Source organism: Sceloporus occidentalis, unplaced genomic scaffold (genome assembly GCF_023333645.1).
Source record: "Sceloporus occidentalis isolate IW3139 unplaced genomic scaffold, rSceOcc1.0.p SCAF_3, whole genome shotgun sequence".
Lineage (NCBI taxonomy): Eukaryota > Metazoa > Chordata > Lepidosauria > Squamata > Phrynosomatidae > Sceloporus > Sceloporus occidentalis.
Window position 1 is genome coordinate 194,549,245 of NW_028316983.1, and position 24,611 is coordinate 194,573,855.

A 24,611-nucleotide genomic window follows, 5' to 3' on the forward strand; every position below is an offset into this window, starting at 1 on the left:
GGTGACTCTAATACGGGGGTTTTCTTGGCATGATTTGTTTTTTGGGGGTTGCCTTTGTCTTTCTCTAATGCTGAAAGAGTGTAACTTGCCCAAGATCACCCAAGAGGTTTCCATGGCTCAGTGGGGATTCGAACCCTGGTCTCAGTCTAAAACTCAAACACTCTTAACACCCAGTCTAACACTCACCACACTGGCTCTCAAACATTCATAGCACTGTACTGTTATCCAATTAGGAAGACAAAAATATTAGAACTCATTTAATAAAAATGTAATCTTTCCTGTGAGGAAACCTAGAAGTGAGTACTACATGAAAGATAAAGACTGGGCAGTGCAAATAATTTGTGATATTTTCAGAAAGAAAAATTACATGGGCTTTATCTAGCCAGGATAACTCCTAATAAATTATTTTCACCATATATCACAAGTAATAATTGTCCATTTCAAATTGCTTGCATGCTCATCTAGGTAAAGGGTTGAAGTTAAATGGAATTATCCTAACACATTAGATAAAAACACTATCCATGCAGTCATGGGAAGTATGTAAACAGAGTATGTTTTGGGAGGAGTATAAAACAGTGATATCTGGAAATAATAATAAAGACTGAGTGATTGATATCAGGACATATGCACCTTTTTTGTTTATTTACTCCTTATTTTTTTTTCTCTCCCTCTGTCTCTCCCTTGCCTCTTTCTTCCCTTATGCTGGAAATCTCCTTCCCAAGCTGAATAGATCTGAAGAAAGATGGAGCAATCATTTAAATGTTACATAATTTAATCCTCCATTATGAGATGTGTAATAAAGACATAGTTTAATAAGAATATAGGGAGCTATCCTAGCTTTTACCCTGTCAAAACTTATGTGGCAGTGATCTCCCAGGTTTCAGATAAGGGATTTTCCTTGTCCTACAGGCAAAAGAGAGTGGACCTGAAACTTTCTGTATGCAAAGCATTACCTCCACCACTCAGCTAAAGCCCTTTCCCGTAATGTATAACAGCTTTTCCTAACACAACCTATTTACTTCAGCACGCGCGCACGCGCGCACACACACACACAATTTTCCTATCTTTTTTGAAACTACATATCTGAAATCATATTGGGAAACCATACTATCATCATGTAGTCTTTAGACCATGGCATCATCATCATCTATGAAACTCTGCCTGTCAATCAGGTATGAATTGTGTGTGAGGCTTCCTACAGTTGTAAGAGCCTTATGACTATCCGTTTCACAGCAACTTCTCCAGTCAAGTGTATATTTTAATCAGAGACTGACTAGAATAGCATATTTTTATATATTCCAACAGTTTTAAAATATCAGTCCTCAATCTCATCTGAGAACTGTCCATATGGTTCTACACTCCCGAGATATATGTGTGCTGACAGAAAGCACATTCCGAAATGTCTAACAAGCACTGGTCTGTGAGATCATGAAAAGATGCTATGACTTTACCTATCCTTCTGTTCCTTCTCACAGATCAAAACATAGTGCCCTCAAAGCACAGCAAATATGACCATTCCCCCTGCTCAAGATGTCATTTTTCACTTCATCACTTGTTCATGTAAAGATAGGGCTGGCAAAATATGACAAGTAGCCTGATTGTGATTATAATCTTTTTCTTTACACCTGTCAAGCACATGTTCAAACCCTGAGTATACTGCTCTACATTTAAATGAAAAATCTAAATTACTAATCCTCATATTATCAAAGCTAAATTTGACAACATCATGCTAGCAATTATAAGGTGTTGTAAAGCTATACAGCCAGAATGTTGTAGTGATGAGTGTTAGAGTTAAAATTCTCACTCAGCTATGGGCAAGTCACACTCTCTCAGCCTCACAAGAAGGCAAAGGCAAACCCCCTTTGAACAAATCTTGCCAAGAATACCCTGTGATAAGTTCACCCTAGGGTTGCCATAAGTTGGAAATGTCTTGATGGTACACAACAATAATTCTACTTTCCTTAAAAAAAAATTCAATAGCAAAGAAGCAGGAGAAAAACATGGGAGTGCTATAGGGAGAACAACATCATGAGAAGTTCTTGTATCATTAAGTGAATGACACAGGATGATGATAAAATAAAATCCTTGTCTGTAACCACTCTCAATATTTAGAAATTATAGCAAGGATAAAGTGATGCACACTGGGCCCAAAAAGCCAAATTGCATATATTATAATTTGTATGATCTGGAAGTGACTGATCAGGAAAGGCAGCTTAGGTTGGTGGTGGATGCTAAGTGGAAAACAATCAACAAATGTGAAACCTCTGTAGAAAAGCTGGCTAGGACTATGCAAAAGTCCTAAGAAGGCTTTTATATTTGGCATAGGATCAAAAGTAAACCTGCCAATATTTTAACACCTTTATACAAATCTGTGCCACAACTGTTCCTGGAATGTCGTGTATGGCTGTGGTTACCACACCTCACAATGGTTACCACAGAGCTGTGGTGCAGAAAAAGGCCAGACAATGTAAGAAAAGCTCCCCTATGAGGAAAATGTTTGGGATGGTTAGCTTTGGAAAAGAAGAGCATGAGGAAAGCTATTTGGTAAATTTTAATGTATATTGGCTTTATGGAAATTTTATGTGTATTGTTTTATTGTTTTGGTTTTTGCAAAGGCCATTGGCCAAAAGCAATAAAGATTGACACTTTGATACTTTGATATATGGGGGAAAATCGGGGGTTTAAGAAGGCATTTTCCTAGGACAGTCACATAATTGTGACAAAGATTTTCCCATACATCACGCTTAGAGAGGACTTATCCTGGGAAGAACCAGGAATGCTCCAGCAACAAATCATCTATAAGATTTCCCTGTGAATGATTTGTTGCTGCAACATTCCTGGTTCTTAGTTTTTTGTGGGTTTTTCAGGCTATGTGGCCATGTTACAGAAAAGTTTCTTCCTGACGTTTCACCAGCATCTGTGGCTGGCATCTTCAGAGAATGCTTTGCCTGGAAAAATTGGGTGTATATATACTGTGTGAACCTGGGAATGCAGGAGTGATTTGTTTGCTGGGAGGCTAATGCAAACGAGGATTAATGTCTGCTAATTGGTGATCATTATCTGCTGGGAAAGCCCCTGACTCTGAGTGGTTTCCCATTTGCATTTGCTGAGTCCTTATTTTGCTGTTCCTCAGGACTGGTAGCCAAGTTTTGTTCACTTTAAGGTTTTCTTCTTTCCAGTTGAAATTGTCCAAGTGTTTGTGGATTACAATGGCTTCCCTGTGCATCCTGACATGGTAGTGGTTGGCATGGTCCAGAACTTCAGAGTTTTCAAACAGTATTCCTGGTTCTTCTCTGGATACGTCCTCTCTAAGCACGACGTCGTGGGAAAATCTTTCCCAAGATAGCACAAATGTCCCAGGAAAATGCCTTTTCAACCCCTGATTTCTCCTGTGTAATAAAGTCCTATTTTTCTTTTAAACTTAAATGGCCACAGCACCTTAACTGATCTGTTTTTCCCCTATTTTAATTGTGATTGCCACACCTTAAAAACCCTCCCTTTTTAGATTTCATTTGAATATTATTTCATTAGCATTATTCAAAAACTGTAAAAAGAACACTGCAGGGTTTTTTTTTTTTTAAGTACTGTTGACTTATCTTTTATCTGCTGGTCTCATCTTTTATTTGTGCTGATAGGAGTGTGTGTTTGCATTTTTTGAAACTTTGTAAACTGCTCTCGTATAAATTTTAATGAAGGGTGTTCTAAAAATGCATTGCTTACTAAGCAAGCAAGCAAGCAATATAACACATGTAGACATGGAAACTTGCAATGGCGTGACCCACTAAGGAGTCATATTTTAGTTAGCCTTATTGATTCCAGTGTGCCATCACTGTCTTTGTGGTTTGTTTGCATTTGACTCCAAGCACAAACATTGAATGTAGGGATATACATAGCTCAGACTCACACTCCATTACTTTAGATCAGTGCTTCTCATGCTACCTGATGTAGGAGACTGACATTTTTTTCTCCAGTGTGCCAGGAACTGGCATCATATTTATGTTCTTTGGCTTCAAGTGTTCTTTCCCTGAAGCTCTCCATGGACCAAGCTGACGACTCAGGGATCACCGCTAGTCCACTGACTACCAGTATGAGTAGTACTGCTTTAAGTGATGATAGCCAGATAGGGAGGTAGATGATAGATAAATAGGATAGATAGATAGTCCCGTGTATATTCAGATTTTTCCATCTGTGTGGTCTGAATGCAATAGACTGATAGCCTAGGGCAGCGGATTCTATAAATGAGTGTTAATGAAGAGAAGGCCTGTCCTGTACAACTCACAGTGGATGGAAGCATAGTGGTATCTATCTTGTTGACTGTAACATATGAGCAGAGTCACCCATGAACAGCCAGTCTTTCACATAATGGGCACCTTCCAAACCACATGAGGCTTAAAGATAGGAACCAGCACCTTGGATTAGGCATGGGACTAATTTGGTAACCAATGGATCTATCTATCTATCTATCTATCTATCTATCTATCTATCTATCTTTCAAAAGATTCATACCCTACCCAAAAGATCTCAGAGCAGCTTACATATATTTTAAAAACAATTTAAACAGTTTAAAACAATAAAAACAATAAATGAATAAAAATACTGTCCCCAAACAGTATGTTGATTTCAGTGTTGGGATCAATATATTATGGAGGAAGTATGGGTAAGTCAATACACAAAGTAATCATCTGGTACTTTTTTTCAACCAAGCCACCATTCAAACAGCTTTTAAAAGAAAATTAGGCCTGGGGGAAAGTTGAACACAGAGTATTTTGCCTTGCTAGATGAAGTTTGGACTAAAGAAAAAGATGGTTTCGGATTATTTTGTTCAGAGAGCCATACCTCCTCTCCTTGTAAGAATTCTGCTCCTGTTGAGTTAGATACCAGATTTTTGGCATCTCTCCCTAAGCAAAGTGTATAAAATAAGCAGCACAAATTTACCTTTAAAGTTAAGGTAAAAGCCACATGGGATATACAGTAAGTGAAATAAAACATGTATGTGAGAGTCAGAGTGACTCAGCAGAAGCCAATGGAGAACCACACAGGTGTGAATGGTAATACAATTAACAAGTACTGAGTGCCAAGGACAAGAAATGCAAAGTGAATAATTGGACACACCTGACAATTGTAAAGTGGTCAAGGCTGAGATGATGAAATCATTAATTGTAGGATGAACAAAGAGAACCAATGGGAATGATGTACACGCCTACTGGGTGGAAACAGACAACAGTAGGTGGTACCATGCTTTGACTATATTAATGACTATGAATCCCAATGTGTTTTGTGGGTAGTAGTTGGTTAGTATTGGAGTAGTGAGGAGTATTGTTGTGTTGGATAGTTTGGAGCTGTATATAGTAGAATAAAGTAGATCTTTTATATAAGACTACTGAGTTGTCTGGTGTCTTGGGTGAAGCTACAAGAACCAGCAGGACCCTGGTGAAGAAGGGTGAAGACTTCTGTGGAAGCAAGAGTGAGAAGGCTTGGAGAGTTTGTCGGGGTCTTCAGCCTGTTCTCTGCAACTCTTGCAAAGATATAACAACTGGCCAAAACTGGTCAGCGTGGTGCACAACCAGGTGGTGAGTTCCAGGCCAGAGGTGAAGAGCCACAACTCCCATCATCCCTGACAAGATTGTATAGTGCAGTTTAAAAAAATACATTCTACTTCTTTTATCAACCAACATGGGCCTTGTCTTTATCGGAAGAGAATAGTGGATGACTCAAGCAATTCCTAGTGTTATCAGAGGGCTTTGTAGTACTTTTGGCTGGACTTTTACAGAAATACATTTATTTAAAAGAATAAGATAGAGGAAAAATGCCTAAGATTTAATAAGAGAGTTTTGAATAAGGATTGTTCAGTGCATAGAAGACAAAAAAGGAAGTATTATAAGCAGAAGCTGAAGAGGTTCTTTCAACCTACAAGACTTCTTGTATCACGCATGCCAGTGCAGTCTTTTGATTCTAATACGAAACTATAGTAAGGATCATTGCACTAATGCATGAGGATTTGTGATAATGTTGCAGAAATTTTACTATCAAAACTGAACTGCAGTGTAATGACTTTTGTTATCATGGTTTCTAATAACTATTCGGCACGAACTGACCCTACATATGTTCTATTGTAACAGTATGTCCAACACTCTGAAAAAGCTGAAACAGAGACAGCAAACAAATCATTTCAGAATTCATATAATGTGGGTGGTGTGATGAGAATGGATATAATCATTACTATCAAGATTAGTCTTGTAGCCCTTTCCCCTGTATTATTTGTTTCCAGCCTGGTCATTTCTCCCTAACTTTCTCTGTATACAAAGCCTCTGGCTTCCTTTCTCCTCTTTACATCTTCTAAGTGACATCCCTTCATCCACCTTTTCTTCTTAAAGTGACCTCTACTGAAATATTCAGTGATTTATGTATCCTTACGTGTGCCTCCATCTCTGCAGAGGCATAAGAAAGTGAGACAAACATCCATCCCCATGCTTATTCCCCAAATATTTGAGACCATCTTATGATGTGCCATGCACTGGTTATAGAAATAGGGGCACAGGGTAGTAAATCCAGAAACAATATGTCAAAAGACACACTAAAAGAAACTAGAGGACCAAGAATTCTTTCCTCCTCAGTGACCTAACCATGCTCAACAACATGGAGGGAAAACTGACAAAGAGAATGCTTCTGCTACTACAGTAGGCTCTCAACTTTTGCAGGATTCGGGGGCACATAATCCCCATGAAAATGGGAAAATGTGAATACAGGACACTGTGGGTGGGGTACTGCCAGAGGTTAACCAGAGGTTAAAATCATGTCGGAGGACCTAGAAATTCTTAGAGATAACATATTTGGGGGGTTATTTATAGGGAAGCAACAGAGGCAATGGCAAATACAGTAATTAATGAATAATCAAATCCATCAGTGCTTCACCAACAATGTGGAGGGAAGACTAATTCACCAAACCAAAGTGAACCAGAAGACTGCCTAGTGTAACTGAATGATTATACTGTCTATGCAAAATGTATCCATCTGATTGCAACTGTAGTGTGTTTTGGAGCCTACTGCTTGCTGCTGAGATCCTATGGGGTACAAAGAGACAGCAAAAATGCCCCAAACAAAACAAAACAAAACAAAACCAGAAGTGGCAGGAAACTTATTTCTTGTTGGGGAAAAACGGGTATTTTTATATTAGTGCAAGAGCCCCTCTACCTATTTAAAATGTAAATTTCCACTGATACTTCCATGGAAGGCAACTGCCTGCAAAAAGGTTACTCCAGAGGGATTTGGAGGGAGTGAGACTCCGAAAACATCTAAGGGAATACATACAGCCCCAATAGCACAGTTTGTGCTGGTCTAAAGCTTAAACACTTGAGTTCAAACACTGAGTCCTATAATAAAAATTTGCAAGCTAATTTTGAACATCTCTTCTTTTTTTTCAAACGAAGATAACTGTGTTTTGGGGGAAATGTGAACATGAGAGTGATTTTCTCGCTGAACATTCATGTCACTGTGATGTATATGTGTAGTGCAGGAACTACAAAAATCATTATAGCCATACTCCCACAAAATTGATTTTCTGTTGCAGCTGTAAGTCACTTATTAGCAAAAATCTAAAGAAAAATACACCTCTTAATAGGAACAGTATATAACCAACTTCTTTTCTTGTTCTATTGTAATTAGTACAAATATTCTTTATGTGCTGATTTTATATCTATAGATACATAGATTATATAAACAATTTTCAGCTAACTGTAATTATCTAATTTAGATCCTTACATAGCTGTGCTTTTCACTTTATGTACTCCATGGTGAATAACAACAGTTACAATGTGGATTGTAAAAATTCTCTTAAAATTTTAGAAGTATAATTCTCAATATTTCTTCCAACCCATATATTGAGAAGGTAATACAGAATGACAAATTATATAAAGTGTGAAAGAGATATATATCAGTTCTTCGAATTGCTCTATAGATCTGCACACAGAAAAGATAATTTTAGGAAAAGTCCTGTTTAGATGGCTTTTACACCTCTGGTCTGTAACATCTTTAGTTTCTTTCCTGATCAATTTTCATTGATTTTTGTTGTTGTTGTTGCAGTTATGCAGTGGTGATATCCACATGCAATCTGATCTTATTAAAGGTTCTGACAACCCATTGGCAACTTGTACCCATTATGAGCAGCGATTTTAACAGATCAGACAAAATCTTTATATGGTATTTGGCCTAGAAAGCTATTTCAAAAACATGTAAGGATATGTGTGTATACAGTGGGGATTCTGACCTTTCACCTGCTCTCACCATTTCCTCACACTGTCACAGGCTGCTTTTAAAATAATCTAAACAGGGCAGCCCTGGATGACCTATTGTCTCTAGCTCTGGAACACTCACAGTTGGTGTCTTAAAACATATAGATAATATTCTTAAACCATATGCCATCAACACTCCCAGATAAGTGAATAATACCACTGACATCCTGCTGAAAATACAGTCCACTCACAATGTCCCAGGGAATACCATCTTAGCCACTATGGATGTTGAATCCCTGTATACCTACATCCCACATAAGGATGGACTACAAGCCATAACATCATTCTAGATGGGACCTTAGCAGATGTAGCCACCATGTTCTGACATTTTGTTCTCCCACCAAATTATTTCACCTTTGGTAATAACATATACCTTCAAGTTAATAGTACTGCCAAGGGCATGGGCATGGCACCACAATATGCCTACATCTTCACTGCCAACCTAAAACAATGTTTCCTTAACTCCTAAACCTGAGGTACCTTGATGCTATCTCCATAACTAGGAGAAGACTCACTCAAGACATTCCACCAGAGTTTCAACAACTTCCACCTAGCCATCAGTATCAGCCTAGATTTTTCAACAAAATAAGTTCTCTTTCTGGACACCATGGTATTACTACAAAACAGACATCTAAGCACCACACTATACTGCAAACACACTGACCACTACATGTACTTACATGCCTCCATTTTTCACCCTGAACACACTACCAGATCCATAGTCTACAGCCAAGCCCTCTGATACAATTACTTTTTCTCAGACTCACAAGACAAGGATGCCAAACTCATGGAATTACAAAAGCATTTTTCAAGCTTCAGTACCCAGCTTATAAAGTAAAAAGAGCAACAACAAATAAACAAGACAAGATTTGTACCCAGGACTAATCTACCACAGAACAGGCTGAAAATGACAGAGCCCCACTAGTGGTGACATACTGAGACTGCTCAGTTGTATCATCAATGAACTACAACTACTGTACAATCCATTCTGGACAATAATGCTGCCCTATCAAGGACTCTTTAGTCACCTACAGACAGCCTCCAACCCTCTAATACACACATATCAACACCATCTAACCTCCATCCTCATGAGGGCACCCTTGACCATTCATCACATCTCCTCTCTGGCTCCCACACTACATTCCAATCAAATAAATGAGTATTGGATCCATAAGGAAAATTTACAGTGCTCTATAAATAAAGGGTAATAATAATAATAATAATAATAATAATAATAATAATCATCATCATCATCATCATTGTCATCGCCTACTCTCCTTGGCTTGAGACAATGTCCTTTCTCCTGACTTTGTCCCCCAATGACAATCAACCATCATTAAAACTGACCTTGCCCACAAGATTTTGAATTCTAATTCACATTCTCACATACAACCAGCTTATAAATGTCTGTCTCTGGACTCTCCACTCCACCCTATGCATCTGATGAAGTAGGCTCAAGTCTATTAAAGCTCATGCTACCAGCTTCTTTCTTTCATTTCACCCCAAAAATGTTACTAGATCACTTTGTATACTGATTTTTCCAATATGGCTATATCTTTAAATAAACTCCCTGTATGCTGTTGCTGCCAGGAAATGTTAGAAGCTCCATTGCATTTATGGAGTGTGATTGTGTGCCTTCTGGATCACTGCCATAATGGCCATGAAGTCAAGCTTATAATGCAATCTTCCAGAAAAATGAATTCCATATAGGTATTGTTTGTCATAATTTTACCTATTAATAGGGGAATGTAGCTACATGCAAGATGAATTCAAATTCTCGATTTGATTTTTAGAATTTCTTTTATTAAGTTGTACTATGTGTGGTCAAGAAAGTTTTATTATTGCTTGTTTTGCTAATCTACTTGTGGCTGATTTATGCAACATATTCAGGGTAACAAAATGAGGGTAATGACAAATCATCACAACTGACCACTCCACATTGATCCCTCTAATCTGTATTTCACCAGGATGAGGACTGAACTACATGTTTGGCAACAGACCTGGATCTCTGACACTGGGCTACCATTCAATCTCAAACAGCAGAGAAGAGCTGGTATTTGTGGTGGAGAAAAAATGAAAATAGTGTCTTGGTCTGGAACTAGGTGTAGCTCCAAAGCTTTTTTCAGAGCTGGACACTGACACATGTTACTGCTGTCACAGGAGTTTTATTGGTGTAACTGATGCAACAGATGTTACACAGCAGAGAAGCATTCCAGCTCTCCTGCTGATAGGGTTCACCAACCTCTTACAGCAAATGGTAGAAGAGGGCCCCCAAACAAACCCTTCTATCAGCAATAAAATCAAATCCCTATTGATGGACATATGAGGAGCCCTTGGGTTGGGAAGCACCTGTCCAAAGTGAGTCTAATTGAATAGGGACTTCCAAAGGTTATATAGTGCAGATGCTAATGAAGAAAATGAAGGTGTGCAAGCATGACCCATAGCCCCCTTAACAGCAATGAGAACTGTGCAAGCAAACATATCCAGGGGTAGCCATGTTGGCTGTACAGCAAAGTACAATAACATCCAAAATCCATAAAACAGTGATAGCTTTTCAGGCCAACCAAAATGCACAAAATACATGTTGCAAGCTTTTGAAGCACTTCTGGCTTCTTCATCAGGCAGAGGTGTTAAAAATCATAGAGGAGAAGGGCAGAGGCAACCACATATCAAAGGAAGTATCTTTTTCGTTTGTTGCTAATAGAGTTTAAATTTTACTCCCTGGAAGTATACTATGGCGGGATACAGACCGCCCCTTTGGGGCGGCCTGCACCCGCCCCTTTCCCCGACAGATTGGGGCCTCAGCGGCCACAGCGGCAGCCCCAGATGCCCCGATCTGCCACTTTTGCAAGCCTCGAGGCAAAACGCCACTTCCCCACGGCCTGGAAAGGGATGAAGCCCCAAGGACACCCTGACAGTGGCGGGAAAAGGGAGAAAGGGGCCACTCAGCCCCTTTCTCTCTGTATCACTGGCATGGCCATTTAAAGGCTGCGCCAGCGGTACGCATGGTGGAAGGAGCTCTGAAACGGAGCTTCTTTCGGTGCCGCTGAAAGGGTGCCACAAACACCCTTCAGTGGCGCCAAGATGTAATGGCCGCACCGTGCCATTTGGATGCAACATGGCCATTACGTCAAAATAGCAGCGCCTGTGTGTACAGGGCGCCACCATTTTGACGCCCCCGTCACGTGCTGGGGTGAGGCCAGTATGGACGCTGCATCTTTGGCCAACCCCTAGCATGTGACGGGGATGGCACAAAGGCCCGTTTAAATCGGGCCAATGTCTCCCAGAACTAACATGGCCATAAAGAGGAGTGGCCTCCCTACATGAATTTCCCCCCATACCATCTTAACTGTGAACAACAATAACAGCATCTTTACAGAATGTAGCTCTCTGACTCTAACAATGTCATTCCCCCCCCTCCTATTTAATTTTTAAGACTTTTGCCTGATGAAGAAGCCAGTAGAGCTTAGAAAATTTGCAATTTGTATTTTGTGAAGTTTGGCTGGCCTAAAAAAGGTGACTTTGGGCAAATCACACATTCTCAGTCTCGGATGACAGCAATGGCAAATCCTCTCTGGAGAAACTTGCAAAAAAACCAAAACAAAACCCAGTGATAGGGTCACCATAAGTCAGAAATGGGTTGGAGATACACACTACCAACACCAACACCATCAACAAAGATATAGATGTTTTGTGAATTTTGGATATTATTGTACAAGTAAGTTTGCAACACAGAAAAATGCACTCCCCCACTTTACCCTCAACTTTTATATCTCTTCCCAGTCTCAAACTGCAAAGTGAATGCAAAAAGTATCAAAGTCACTAATGCACATGAACTCTTTCATGCCACTGGAGAGCTGTTAATGTTTGGCTGTGCTGTTAACAAGGACCCTAAAGTCCAGGTGCCAAACTTACTACAGATGAGAAAAGGAAATGTTCATCACCATCAGAAATTCTTTCACCTTTCCCATCACTTTTCTGCTGCAACTGCATCTTCAATCCAACCATTCTATGACACAAGAAAAGAGTGACTCACTACAGCAGATTATTTGGCATGACTCACATCTACCCATGGCTATTGGATCTCACTGGAGAACATACGCACCTGAGTGTATTATTTCCTATCCATGTAAAGATATGCATGCATATAGAATAACTGAACTTTTTTTTGGTATGGCTAATACTAAGTCAAAGCTTTTGTCTTGCATTAATAGATCACTACTTCCATAAAAAGCATTAAAATAACATGTTCTCTATTTTAAAAAATAGAAGTAAATACAGGAAACTAGATAGCATTACATAATTTAAAATTACAACTTGAATACCAAAAAGGAATGACTAATATTTTTGGGTACTCTTTAGCCATTCCACAGAAAAATACTCAGACACAGAAGAAGAAATACAAGAAAATCATCATATAAGCTGTTGCATGCATTTCAACATTATAAATGATTTCTAATGTTATTAATTATGTATGATTAGCAAATAGAAAACAAGCCTGTAAGAAATGGAGCACATTATGGCCATACCTGCTGTTGATCTCTTAATGCTGCTTCAGCCCTGACTTTATGATCATAAAAGTCCGTAAATTCATTCTTGTTATTTAGAAAGCACAGCTGGAGCATTTGATATTCCTGTGCTAAGCGTAGATTTTCATCCATTGTGTCTTTCAGAGTATTCTAGAGAGAAAGATCTGTAGTTACCACAACAAACTATTGCTAAAAGCTAGAATTTCATTTCAAAACTTCCCAGTGGTATTCATTCTTGCATGATGCCTCTTAGGTGTGCTTTGTGTTGTACTGTACTTAATGCATAAAGCTTCATATGCATAATGTGCAAGAAAATAGCAGTTACAGGTAGGTATAAAAAGTTATGGGGGGAGCAGTTTTATGTATCACTATGTATTCCTTTTATAGAATTGCTATGAAGTAGCTGTCTGAGCAGGACAAAAATGTTCTGATTCAGCAAGGACAATCAGCATAGGCAGCTGCTCTAGATGCACCTCACAATACTCTGGTCCTCACTGATCTTTATGACTGTGTTTCATGTCACACATTTGCAACAGGGGCTCTAGTGTCATGTAAAAAATTACAACAGTGTGATAAACTGTACATGCAAGAATGTGAAATGAGCTGCAGCGATGTATATTTTGGTCAACGTATGGCAAGAAGCCCACATATGAGTGACTCTTAAGGAAAATACACATACCCACTCCACTATAACATGTTGGCTACATTCCCAAAAGATGATGATATACTATGGGGTTCTGAAACTAATCTCATTTAATATATATATAGAAAGGCTTGTTTGTATGACCAAGTAGTTGCAGGCCAGAACAGAAATACTACTCAGATATGGTGCAGTGCTGTAATATATCTTTTTCATTCATTTTCTGACTTGGAAACAGACTGAGGGAGTAAGCTTTTCTGTTATCAAGCTCCTTTATATCGTTCCTATCACTATTGGGATGGAAGATGAGTCACTCTCATAAAGTTCAATGTCCTTTGTTTCCATACCCTCCAACTGTCCTGATTTAGCAGGGACAGTCCCAATTAATCCTCTGCTTTTAAAATGTTCCAGTTTCTCCCTCCTCGACTGACTTTGTCCCTTTCATCCTCAGTTTATTACAGTTGTTGCAAACTGAGTTTAAAGGAAAAGTAGTTTGCACACAATTAACTTATTGAGGGGGGAGAAGAGTAGAACGGGAGTCAGAATCTTTCTCGTCCCAGTAGGTTCAAGCTGCACTCTCAGCTAGGTTATCTGTTCTTTCTTATTAATAACTTTTGTCTTTATGACTAAACTCCGATGTTGCTTGGCCACACACATCCCAGTTTTCAACTGTGAAATATTGGGGAGTTTTTGTAATGTGAACCAGGAACATGTTGGAATTATGTCTGACTATGGATTATTGGGTTTGAAATGAATATGCCCTACCATCAAGTGGCCAGGTTGAGCAGCAAATGCTCATGAGCAGAGAGCATCATGGAACAAGAAATCTATGCATGTTGCATAGCCTGTTTGTACCTTTTAACTAAGTCGGGTGGATGAAACTATCCCATCACCAATGCTGGATTAATATTCAGTTGCCAGTCCAATCAGCACCTATATATGCAATGAGGAATGCAAAAGCAGTTTCCTTTTGCCTCAAAAAGCAAAATGTTTGGGGTCAGCTCTTGATCCTTACATACTGGGATGAGATAAAGGCAGCAGGAAGAGAATGTTTCCTCATGAAAAAGACTCATAATAGAAAACTGGCACGTCAGAAGGAAAGTTGAATTAAATCCTCTTTCCTTGGTATCTAGCTGTGTATCTGTGGTGCTGTCACACCTATAAACTATAAGGAGTATAGTTCAGGTGCATATTATCTCTCTGAAAGAGAACCAAATTTTAGAGTATGACTAGAGAAAAATCCAGATTCCTAAGCTCTTTAACATGAATTGTAACCATGCCAGAGGATTGCAGCACAAACGGAAGTGCTGGAGAAAAAAAAATCCTTTTCCTGAGGATAATTTTTTTTATTTGTAGTGCTGATATTTGTAGCATTGTGGGAAAATTATATTATCTGCATTTGCTATCAACAACAGCTCATGAGATAACAATTTTCACTAGGGGTGGGAGAGAGAGAGAATCCTTCTGTTTAGTATTGCAGCACCATTTCAAATCCCTGCAATATGAAAACAAAATATAAAGACAAGGGATCTGATTAAGGGTTTTAATCATCTTGTCTAATTCCATAATTCTTATAGATAAAATTAGAAGAATACAAAAATATAACAGGTAAAGGTGGTTGTCTGTTCAAGGATAATACTGTGCAAATGGTAACTATGTGTAAAGAAGAAAGGTCAACATTTTAATTCCAAATGGGAAAAGCAGATGAAGATTTCACCAACAATGTACTCAAGATTCATAAATGAAATGGAGACTGACACACAGAACTAAAAAACTTGAAAAGGCTGATTTAAAAGTTGTCACTACTCATTGCTTTTCTTTAATATATGTGGAGAAAATACGCACCAGGAAAATCTACTCCTCTCCCCTGCACATATGCAGTAATGCTAGGGAATATATTCCAATGAATGTAGTGGGACTTAACCATTGAGTTGAATCATAGTTGGAAGAGACCGCAAGTGCCATCAGACAGGATACAAGTTTACCGCAATTAAGGAAGTAGATGTGTTTCTGTGTTTTATGTCTTTAGCAGAAACTTTAGTACAGAGGTAGAAATAGCATGGAAAAAACAGGGCTACACCACAGAAAAGTAAAGCAGTTGAACTTGTTTCAGCAAACCTTTAGTTCAAAACTAACAATGTGTATATGTGAAATAATACAACCAGATCAGGTAAATCATGCAGAAGTAAACAAAAACAGTTAGAATCTTCTGGAGACCACTTGAAAGCTTCTTCCAAAATGCATCCTGGGATGTTTTTTTTTTTTTTTTTTTTTCCTACATTGTTCATTTTTCTTATGATGTCCATTTTGGTGGTGAAACTTATACATCTATGCTTTATCAACATGGAAGGGTAACTGGAGAAACAGATTAATTTTCTTTCTTTCTTTCTTTCTTTCTTTCTTTCTTTCTTTCTGTTTTGCTCTTCACACCGACTGAGGTGTGGGATTCTGCATGCAACTGCCATTTACCTTGCCTGTTGTTTATAGGCACACACAGTTTTGGTAGGATCACCTGAAGCAGAATCCCATTCTTTCCCACCTCAGACTTCATTGCATTTTTACTACAGGTGCACTGCTGCAGCCCAAAAATAAAAGTCTTTCACCAGCCCTCCTTCATCACTCTTCCAATGCTAAAGCTGCAAACAAACAAATCTCCAGCTAGAAGAAGACAAGAAATGTAGAGGTGGGGCTAGACTCCCATAAAAAAGATTTTGTAGAAAAGGTTCTTGTCAAAGGCTTTGTTAAGTGAGGTATGTCTGCAGTCTTAACATTGTTCTGTGCAAGATAAATTAGCAAACAGGAGAGAAAGGACTACCTTGGGAGAAGGCCTAGGGCACAATGAAACCCATAAGGATAAAAAGTAGTCTTTGGGTTGGAATTTAAAACTAATAAGTTATGTCTTAAAAATGAATCAGAGTTTTTTTAAAAAAAACAACCCTGTGCCACTAAACTTCTCATTTTGTTTAGGGCAGGCCTACACAACATATGGCCCAGGGGCTGTATGTTGCCCCCCAATGGATTTTGGGTGGCCTGTGAGGATGCGGAACACCTTCAAGGCTGCTCCACTGCTCAGCCTTCTTCCAAGATGAGGACCAGCTGGAGGAGGAGGCAGGCTGAACGCTCACCCCTGAAGCCTCCTCCACCATTGGGCTTTCCCCCAAAGAGACACCCAGGTGGCAGGGAAGGAAGAGGGGCAAATGCTCACTCCTGAAGGCTCCGCCACCACTGGGCTTTCCTCCAAGGAGAAATCTGGGCAGTGGAGGAAGAAGAGGGGTGAACACTTGCCCTGCAAGGCTCCTCCTCCACTCAGATTTCACCTAAGGAGAGGAGAAGAACAGAATTACTATTAATAATATGAATTAATACTAATAAATTAATTTTTATTAATTGCAATATATATGCAGCCCAATGAAGTTTTACTTATTTTAATTTTGCCCCTACCTATTGTTAAGTTCTGCAGGTCTGGTTTAGAGTTAGGAAAAAGCAGCAGAGAACTGAATGATGTGTGATTACAGAAGGCCTGGATGATCAAATACGAAGAGACATGATAGCTGAGACAAGTTAAAGATGCCTAAACAGTGGTTAGAACACACCTGTGTAAGAGCCTGTATATTTCTAAACCATTATCGGCTTTAAATGGTTAGTTTTAATTAATAGTTTTAATTGGTAGTTTTTCACTGAAAATCCTTTCTACATGGATGTGCCTCTTGAGGATCTCTTGTTTTATCAAAGGTACTTGAGCACCTTGTGAGGTGCACTATTATGTCAGAGGCCCTTGTTCTTTTCCAGTGTAGATTTAAATTTCTCCCAGTTGTAGAGTGCATCAGGCACATCAGTAGATGTGGGGACACTGTGTTTCAAGAAAGTGGAAAGATGTGCCCTAATTCAGAAACACTTCCCCCATTCTGTCTCACCATGTAGTTTGAAGAAAAAACCAGTATATGCCAAAATCAGAGATTACAAGTAACTAGTTAGACAAAATGTAGCTTGTACATAACAAACAATACTCTTGTCCCTGTACTGTATGTGTGTATTATGTGTAATTTACGGTTTGTAAGATATGTAAACTGTTTTTTAATTCAATAAAATCTATTATTTTAAAAAAAGAAAAAAGAAAAAATGTAGCTTGTAACAAAGTCCTTTTATAATAAATACAACATTAACTACTTTAATTTTTGTTAAAGTCCCAGAAACCAAGCCTTATGAGGAATGGCTAAGGGGGTTGGGTGTGTTTAGCTCGGAGAAAATAAGAATAAATAGTGATATGATCAGATGGGATCTGATGAGATCTTGTGATCTCAGGCTATATACACTATAAAAGTAAAGCATGTGCCTTCAAGTTGCTTGTTGATTTATGGCAATGCTATGAATTTCAGAATATTGAGAGATGGTTTGCCTTGCCTTCTTGTGAATACTGCATGCAGCACCTGATATTCCCTGGCGGCACTATCCCATCCAAGTACAAAACAAGGTCTGACCATGCTTAGTTTTTGAGATAAGATGGGATCTACTGCCCAGAGTCAGGCCTAATTAGTTATTGGGATGAGTAACTGCCAAGTAATACAAGGAACAGTAAGCTACCTTTCAGAGGATGGAAAACCACTTCTGAGTACTCAGAAGGCACATACCCACACATGTAGAAGATGGAGCAAGCTTGTTTTCTGCTGCTCCAGAGACTAGGGCATGACTTTTGTTGTTGTTGTGTGTCTTCAAGTCATTTCCAACTTATGGTGACCCTAAGGCAAACCCTTCATGGGGTTTTCTTGGAAAGATTTGTTTAGAGGAGGTTTGCTATTGCCTTCCCCTGATAATGGGTTCAAATTATGACAAAAATGATTTCACCTAAACTTCATGAGGAACTTCCTGCTAGTAAGAGTTGCTGAACTGTGGAATAGACTGCCTAAATGGGCCTCATGGTCCCGTCCAACTTTATGATTCTTTGCATTGTAGCATAACGCCCCGATTGTTCTCAGAGGGGCGGGGTACAAATACATTTTATTATTATTTTTATTATAACAAGGGATAACTTCACAATTTTTGATAACTGCATTTTACTTAATTTTATAGTTACAGGATACTTATAATTACACAGACTCTCCAGGTGATCTCAATGCTTAGATGAGGTCAGTGATTTGCAACGCTCCCATCATTCTTTTTCAAATAAAAAGGATACTTTTTATTTTATAAGTTACTTTTGGATAATTAGAGTTATTTTTACAAACTGTGGCTATAGTTGCAACAGAACATGGAGGTGGCTTGTATCTGCAACTACAATTATTGTTACTTTTTAAAGTAACCAACGAAGTGCAGGTCAAAATACAGTTAAGAAAACAAGTGATTGAAGGGAGTTTTGCTATTTGTCAGAGGATAGATTTGAAGCCACTACACAGAACACCAAATAAAGGAATTGTTTGGTGTTTTCTTTGTGTGTTTGATAGTCACCATTTCCCAAACTTTAGATCTGTCTGCAGATAATTTTGAAACTTTTTGGCAGTCAGTTATGTGGTTTGCTTTAAAACAATTCATCAATAACTATAGACAAAAACAAATGTGATACAGGAGATGGGTCACTAGATCTCCCAATCACCATTTTTTAAAAATGAAACTTCAATACAGACAGAGTGATCCCCCATTAAGATCAGTTCTGGAATGGGGGTATAGACGCCATATATTTTTTAACATCTGTAGATATAAATAATAATCTATTATAATATATCTATACACACATGAGCAAACACATACATGATGCACAGCAGTTTTAGGAGCATAGGATCTAGACTGTAAAAATTCCAATTAAAATCTGAGCCACATACAACTGCTTGGAAGGAAAGAAAAATGTCAGGTGCTGAGATCATGGATGTTAAGTATCATGCATACTTCTTCTATGCCTGCTTGGAAGGAGGGAACTGCAAATGGGAGTAGTGAGTATAACCACTTGCTCAGTTTTAGATGGATATATGAGATATCACTGCAAAGTGATTCCAGCCATGTGAACACATGCTTCTTCAGGTGGAAGATTTTCTAGTTGTGTCTGTTTTGTTGTTTTGTTTTTTTCAAAGTTTTGGAGCAAACAGCTAGTGTAATGAAAACAAACTCCAAAATGTGGAACTGCTCTTTGAACTGAAGCCAAAGTGATCAAGAATAAAAATTATTTGAGTAAACAGAATTGTAATTATAGCTGTGATTAATACATTTTATAATCTAATATCAGAATAGCTATTCTCTATATGTTCATAAATATACTTTCTAAGAAATTATTTTCTAACTTTAATGAATGTGACAATTAACTTATTTTTCAACAAGGAAAAAAAATCTCATCCCAGTGGGAGGATCATTTGTACATACAGCTTCCAAGCATGGCGAGGCCTAAGGACAACCATCTTTGCATTTTTTATTTCCCAAAGCAGTAAAAAAAGAAGTTTTTTTAAAAAAAATAGAACATGCCTAAACACTATCTTCATAGATTCCCATAATGTTTATGAGCATTTTTGTACACTGCTGACAGAAGTTCTGATTCATCAGAACTATGTGCTTTATTTCTCCAACAAGCCATTTAGCTTGATTGAACTAAATCAGTAGCAATGGACATGGCTGACACCCAGTGGCCTTCCAGTTAAGAATTCAAGACATGCTCACACATCTCCTTTGTATCTTAAAAAAGCCCAGTCATTTTCATAACACCTTAAGTTCAGTTTAAAACTATTTTAAGATCTTTTAAGATCATGGATATTGCTATATTGCTGTTGGTTTTATTTTATTTATTCAGTTTGCACTGTGCTGGGGTCTTTATTTTATTTGATATTTAAATTTATAGTGTTTTATAACTGTAACTGTTGCAAATTGCTGAGAGGACAAAATTGAGTGGCTAATATCCAATTGTCCAGAACTAACCAACAAATAAAGGAAGTGGCCTGCATGCCATGAAATATTAAAACCATGGATGTCCTGTTACAATGAAAGACACTGAATGTGCTCATTTTTCGGTAACTTTGCTTAAGGGGGAAAATTGTAGTAATGCACTTCTTATTTAAACGTGCATAATTCACACCAGGACGATTGGCAGAGCCATTGAGGGAGGGTGGGGCTTTGATACCCTCCATGATGAGACCAGTATTTTCAAATGGAAGCATGGTCTAACAGACCAAGCTGAGGCACATGATGGGGGGCGGAGTCAGTATATGATATGCCCCCCCCCCATCCTGCCTCTTTTCGACTACACAACCCACCCTAAATGCAGTATGAACTTTGTTGGTCGCTTCGGGCCTGGGTAGGAATTCCCCCCCACACACTTTCCCTGGGTTTTTTTTGCCTACCCCATACTGTATAAAGGGACTGGAAATTCACTAAGGATGGCTGATAAATAGGTTTCACTGGCCCATATGGGGTTCAAAAATTGTTTGGTATGCACCACTAGCACCCCTTTGTGGTGGAAGGTTAGGCTATTGATCAGCTTGCATACGTCAAGGGACGTGGAGTACTAAGAGAACCTGCCTTTGAGGTAGACATGGGGTTTTTGTTCAGCCTTACAAATTCAAGGAAATTTGGGGGAGAGTGCCTTATGTTTACCTTCCCAGGATTGGCTGAGGACGCAATTCGAATCATCAGATTTACCTCAGGGTTCGGTGTTTGTGACCAAAGGGTAGGCTGAAGAGGAGGTCTAGGATTGACACCTGGCTTCAGCTGGTCCCACTCCAGGCTTTTCACTTTAATCATTCTCTCACAGTTTGACGTTTAAAGTTTAAGTTCAAGTGCTTAGCTTAAACAGTTAATAGGTCAAATAAACGGTCCTTTATTCATCCAGTTTACGTGTCTGGTCTCTTTATTTCATGGTGGGGTATCAAATATACTTAGTATAAATCAGGTTGAAGAAGAAACTTTCATGTATACCACTGGTATGCGGTAGCATTTCCATACTGAGCATGCAAAATCATATCTTTTTTTCATTCCTTAGTCTTACATTCACAATTGGCAAGCAACACTATACATCCAAGATTTTACCATACGCATACTCTGGGGGGGGGGGACTAATGATTAACTAATATGCTTTAAACTATTTTGATCTTGTGCCTTCAGATTAGACTGACTGTTGTACATACTGTAGAAGCTAACAGCCATATGACAGACTAGCTCCTTGTCTAGTTCAGCAGTCATTTCAATATTCTGGTATTAATATTGAAACTTCCCAGCTGATTAAATCTTGCATTCTTGGAGGCCTCCTTCCCTTCCATTTATGAAGCTTCATGAAGAAATTGTGGACAGTCATGAAGTGTGGTCTTGGAAGGAGGTCTCTTGTTATGAAATGCTCTGTTTCCAAAATCAGATTGTGCTAACAACCATGCAATTAAATTAACTAAGCATTTATTTTCAAAAATTCTGGCTCTGATCAAGAACAGTCACACAGAAATAATAGAACATAGCTTGAACCTAACAACTTGTGTTGTAGTATGTTTCCAGAAAATAAAATTACTTTCCCTCCAAGTATCTGGTTCCTTAACTAGCTGCTGTTGTTGTTTTTGTTGTTGTGTGCCTTTAAGTCATTTCAGATTTATAGTAACCCTAAGATGAACCTATCATGAGGTTTTCTTGGCAAAATTTTTCAGAGGGATTTTTGCCTTCCCTTCCTCTGAGATTGAGAGTGTATGATTTGCCCAAGATCACCCAACGCGTTCCCATGGCTGATCAGGGATCTGAACCCTAGTCTCTAGATTTCTAGTCCAACAGCCAAACTACTACACCACGCTACTTCTCATAGGATTATTAATTCAGATCAAGTTCACATGAAGAAGTGATTCCATCATTCCAAGACCTTTAACATCATTTCCATGGACCTGTTCCTAGCTTTGATCAACAAAAGCAGTACAAGTCTTATAATAGAGAGATATCAGATGCCCAGCTCTTAGTGCTACTAGTCAAAGGAGACCATGCTGTAGTGTACCTTTTCCTCAACAGGTAATTTTTGTTTAGTAGTACAAAAACATGGAGGAGGTAACAAATGGAAGATAATATAATGTTTAGCCTCCCAGGACACAGAATAATTGGATAATAAAGTCTAGAAGCACTCTCTCTGGTGGGATCTTCAATTATATGCCATGCATTCAGGGAGACAACATGGTCTGTGATGTTATTAAGACATGTCAGTTCTCATAATAATCTCTTCATTGCCCATCATATAAGGTAACACTGAATTCAGGATGTCACGTCTGCCATCTGAAATTAATTTTTATATTTCCACAACAAAATAACCAGCTCCTCTTATAATTTATGTAGAAACATTCATATTGCTTCATAGTATTTTGGAAATGAAAGGTACACATCTTTGATCAAAACTATGCCTGATGAAGATATGAACTGGAATCAGTGTGAACCGGCTCCAAACATCATACAGTTTTCTTGCCCATAGTGCTTAAGATAAAGAAAAATCAGATAACGGATGCTAGTCACTTTTTCATCAAATGTGGGTCAATTCACATATTACAAAAATGTTTGCTAGAGTGGCATAAGGGATCATTCAGTGTAAATCAAACCCCCATTAGTACATCTACAGCTTCTCAGTGACAGTTCCAAAGATCACATCATTTTGGCTCCTGGGACTGAAGGAACTGCCATAAAAAAGCTTTAGCTTTAAAAATGGCGCATTCATTTCATATGCCACTCTATAAAACTGCATCCTGAAAACAATTGATATGCCCCATCTTACAAAACTGTTAAGTAGCCTCAGTTATACTCATCCTAGCTACAGCCAGACTGGATTTCTGTAATGTGCACAATGTGTGGGGCTGCCTTTGGAGATGATTTGAAAACACCCGCTGGTACAAAATACAGCCACTAATTTCCTTGCTTGAGTTACATATTTTAAATTATACTATTTCTGTATCAGATTCACTAGTTACCATTGCATTTACAGCCCTGGCACTGACCTTTAAAACACTAAATAGTTTGTGTCCATGTTATTTAAAAGACTACACCTGTATAACCCTATTGATTTTTTAAAATCATCTTATTTCTTCTGTCTGGTTCACAATTAAGGGCCCATACAGACAGGCTAAAATAAAGCTGCTTTGGGTCAGTTTGGAGGTATGCTGTTTAAATGATACACACATCTTAAGAGGCCAGAAGCCGCGCCAAAGCTGCACTCCAGTCCTTAGGACTGGAGTGTGGCTTTGGAGTGACTTCTGGCTTCTTAGGACGCATGCATCATTTAAACTGCATACCTCCAAAGTGACCTGAAGCAGCTTTATTTTTGCCTGCCTGTACGGTCTCTATGATAGGGAAGCTTGGCAGGCAATGGAAAGAAGAACTTTTCAATGGTGGCCCCTACTATATGGCATTCTCTTCTGGCAAAGACATGCCTGGCTCCATGTGTGAATGCTTTGAAAACATGTTTCTCTCTGGGTGTTAATGTAAATGTTTTATGGAAACTGCTAAGTATTTGAAAATAATGAATTTGTTAAATGTATTGACACTTGATTGTCTTAAAATCACATTTATATATTGGTCATCCCTTGAGAAACTCTAATGAGCTTAGTGAAGTGGAAATCTTATCCTCACAACTTCCTGAAAATATATGCAAGCCACAGGTGAAGGATTTGATCTAAAGTTTGGTTCTTCTGTCAGTAGCAACCTTTGGATGAGTTAAAGAATTACTGCTATCACTTTGTAATGTTCCAGACAGCTAAACTGGGCAGCATACATTTAAGAAGTCATATGATATTATATGGTAGTTAATTAATTAATTAATATATGATAATTAACCAAAACATACTAACTTGGTAGTAATATTTACTGAGTTCAATTGAATTCCCATTGAGTTCAACTGAGTAAAAATAAAAGAGGTTTATAGTTTTGGGCTATTGTTTGAAAGTCTTCACTAGAATAATTTCCAGCTAGCTAAGTAGATGCATTGAAGTGTTAGAATGTACCAAAACAATGTCAACAGATGGGGATTCCTTTGAAAAATTACATTTATCATTACCAAGCTGCCTGGGGAGACTGACAGGTTGACACTAAAGTTCTCATATCATAACTAACTGATTAAGATACATTATGGAACCCATTTATCAGGTGCAAAAAAGGTTGTCATTCAAAGTTTGTTGTGAAATAATACAGGACTTTTAAATTTTTAAATTTATTGTTTCTGAAATCCATATTGACTGT

The 24,611-nt window shown here is 38.4% G+C and overlaps 1 protein-coding gene across 2 annotated transcripts in view; it reads right to left on the bottom strand.

Moving 5' to 3' along the window:
• CCDC178 (coiled-coil domain containing 178) overlaps positions 1-24,611 on the bottom strand; it is a 202,147-nt gene that overhangs the window by 39,233 nt on the left and 138,303 nt on the right. The window contains exons 19-20 of one of the 2 annotated variants that reach the window (XM_089518855.1): positions 12,818-12,967; positions 12,240-12,297 (exon numbers count right to left, since the gene is read on the bottom strand). In XM_089518855.1, coding sequence (XP_089374981.1) covers positions 12,259-12,297; positions 12,818-12,967 — 189 coding nt within the window. In that variant the 3' untranslated portion in view covers positions 12,240-12,258. Of the gene's footprint in view, positions 1-12,239; positions 12,298-12,817; positions 12,968-24,611 lie in introns of those variants that run through there. The other variant, XM_089518854.1, reaches the window with a different exon arrangement.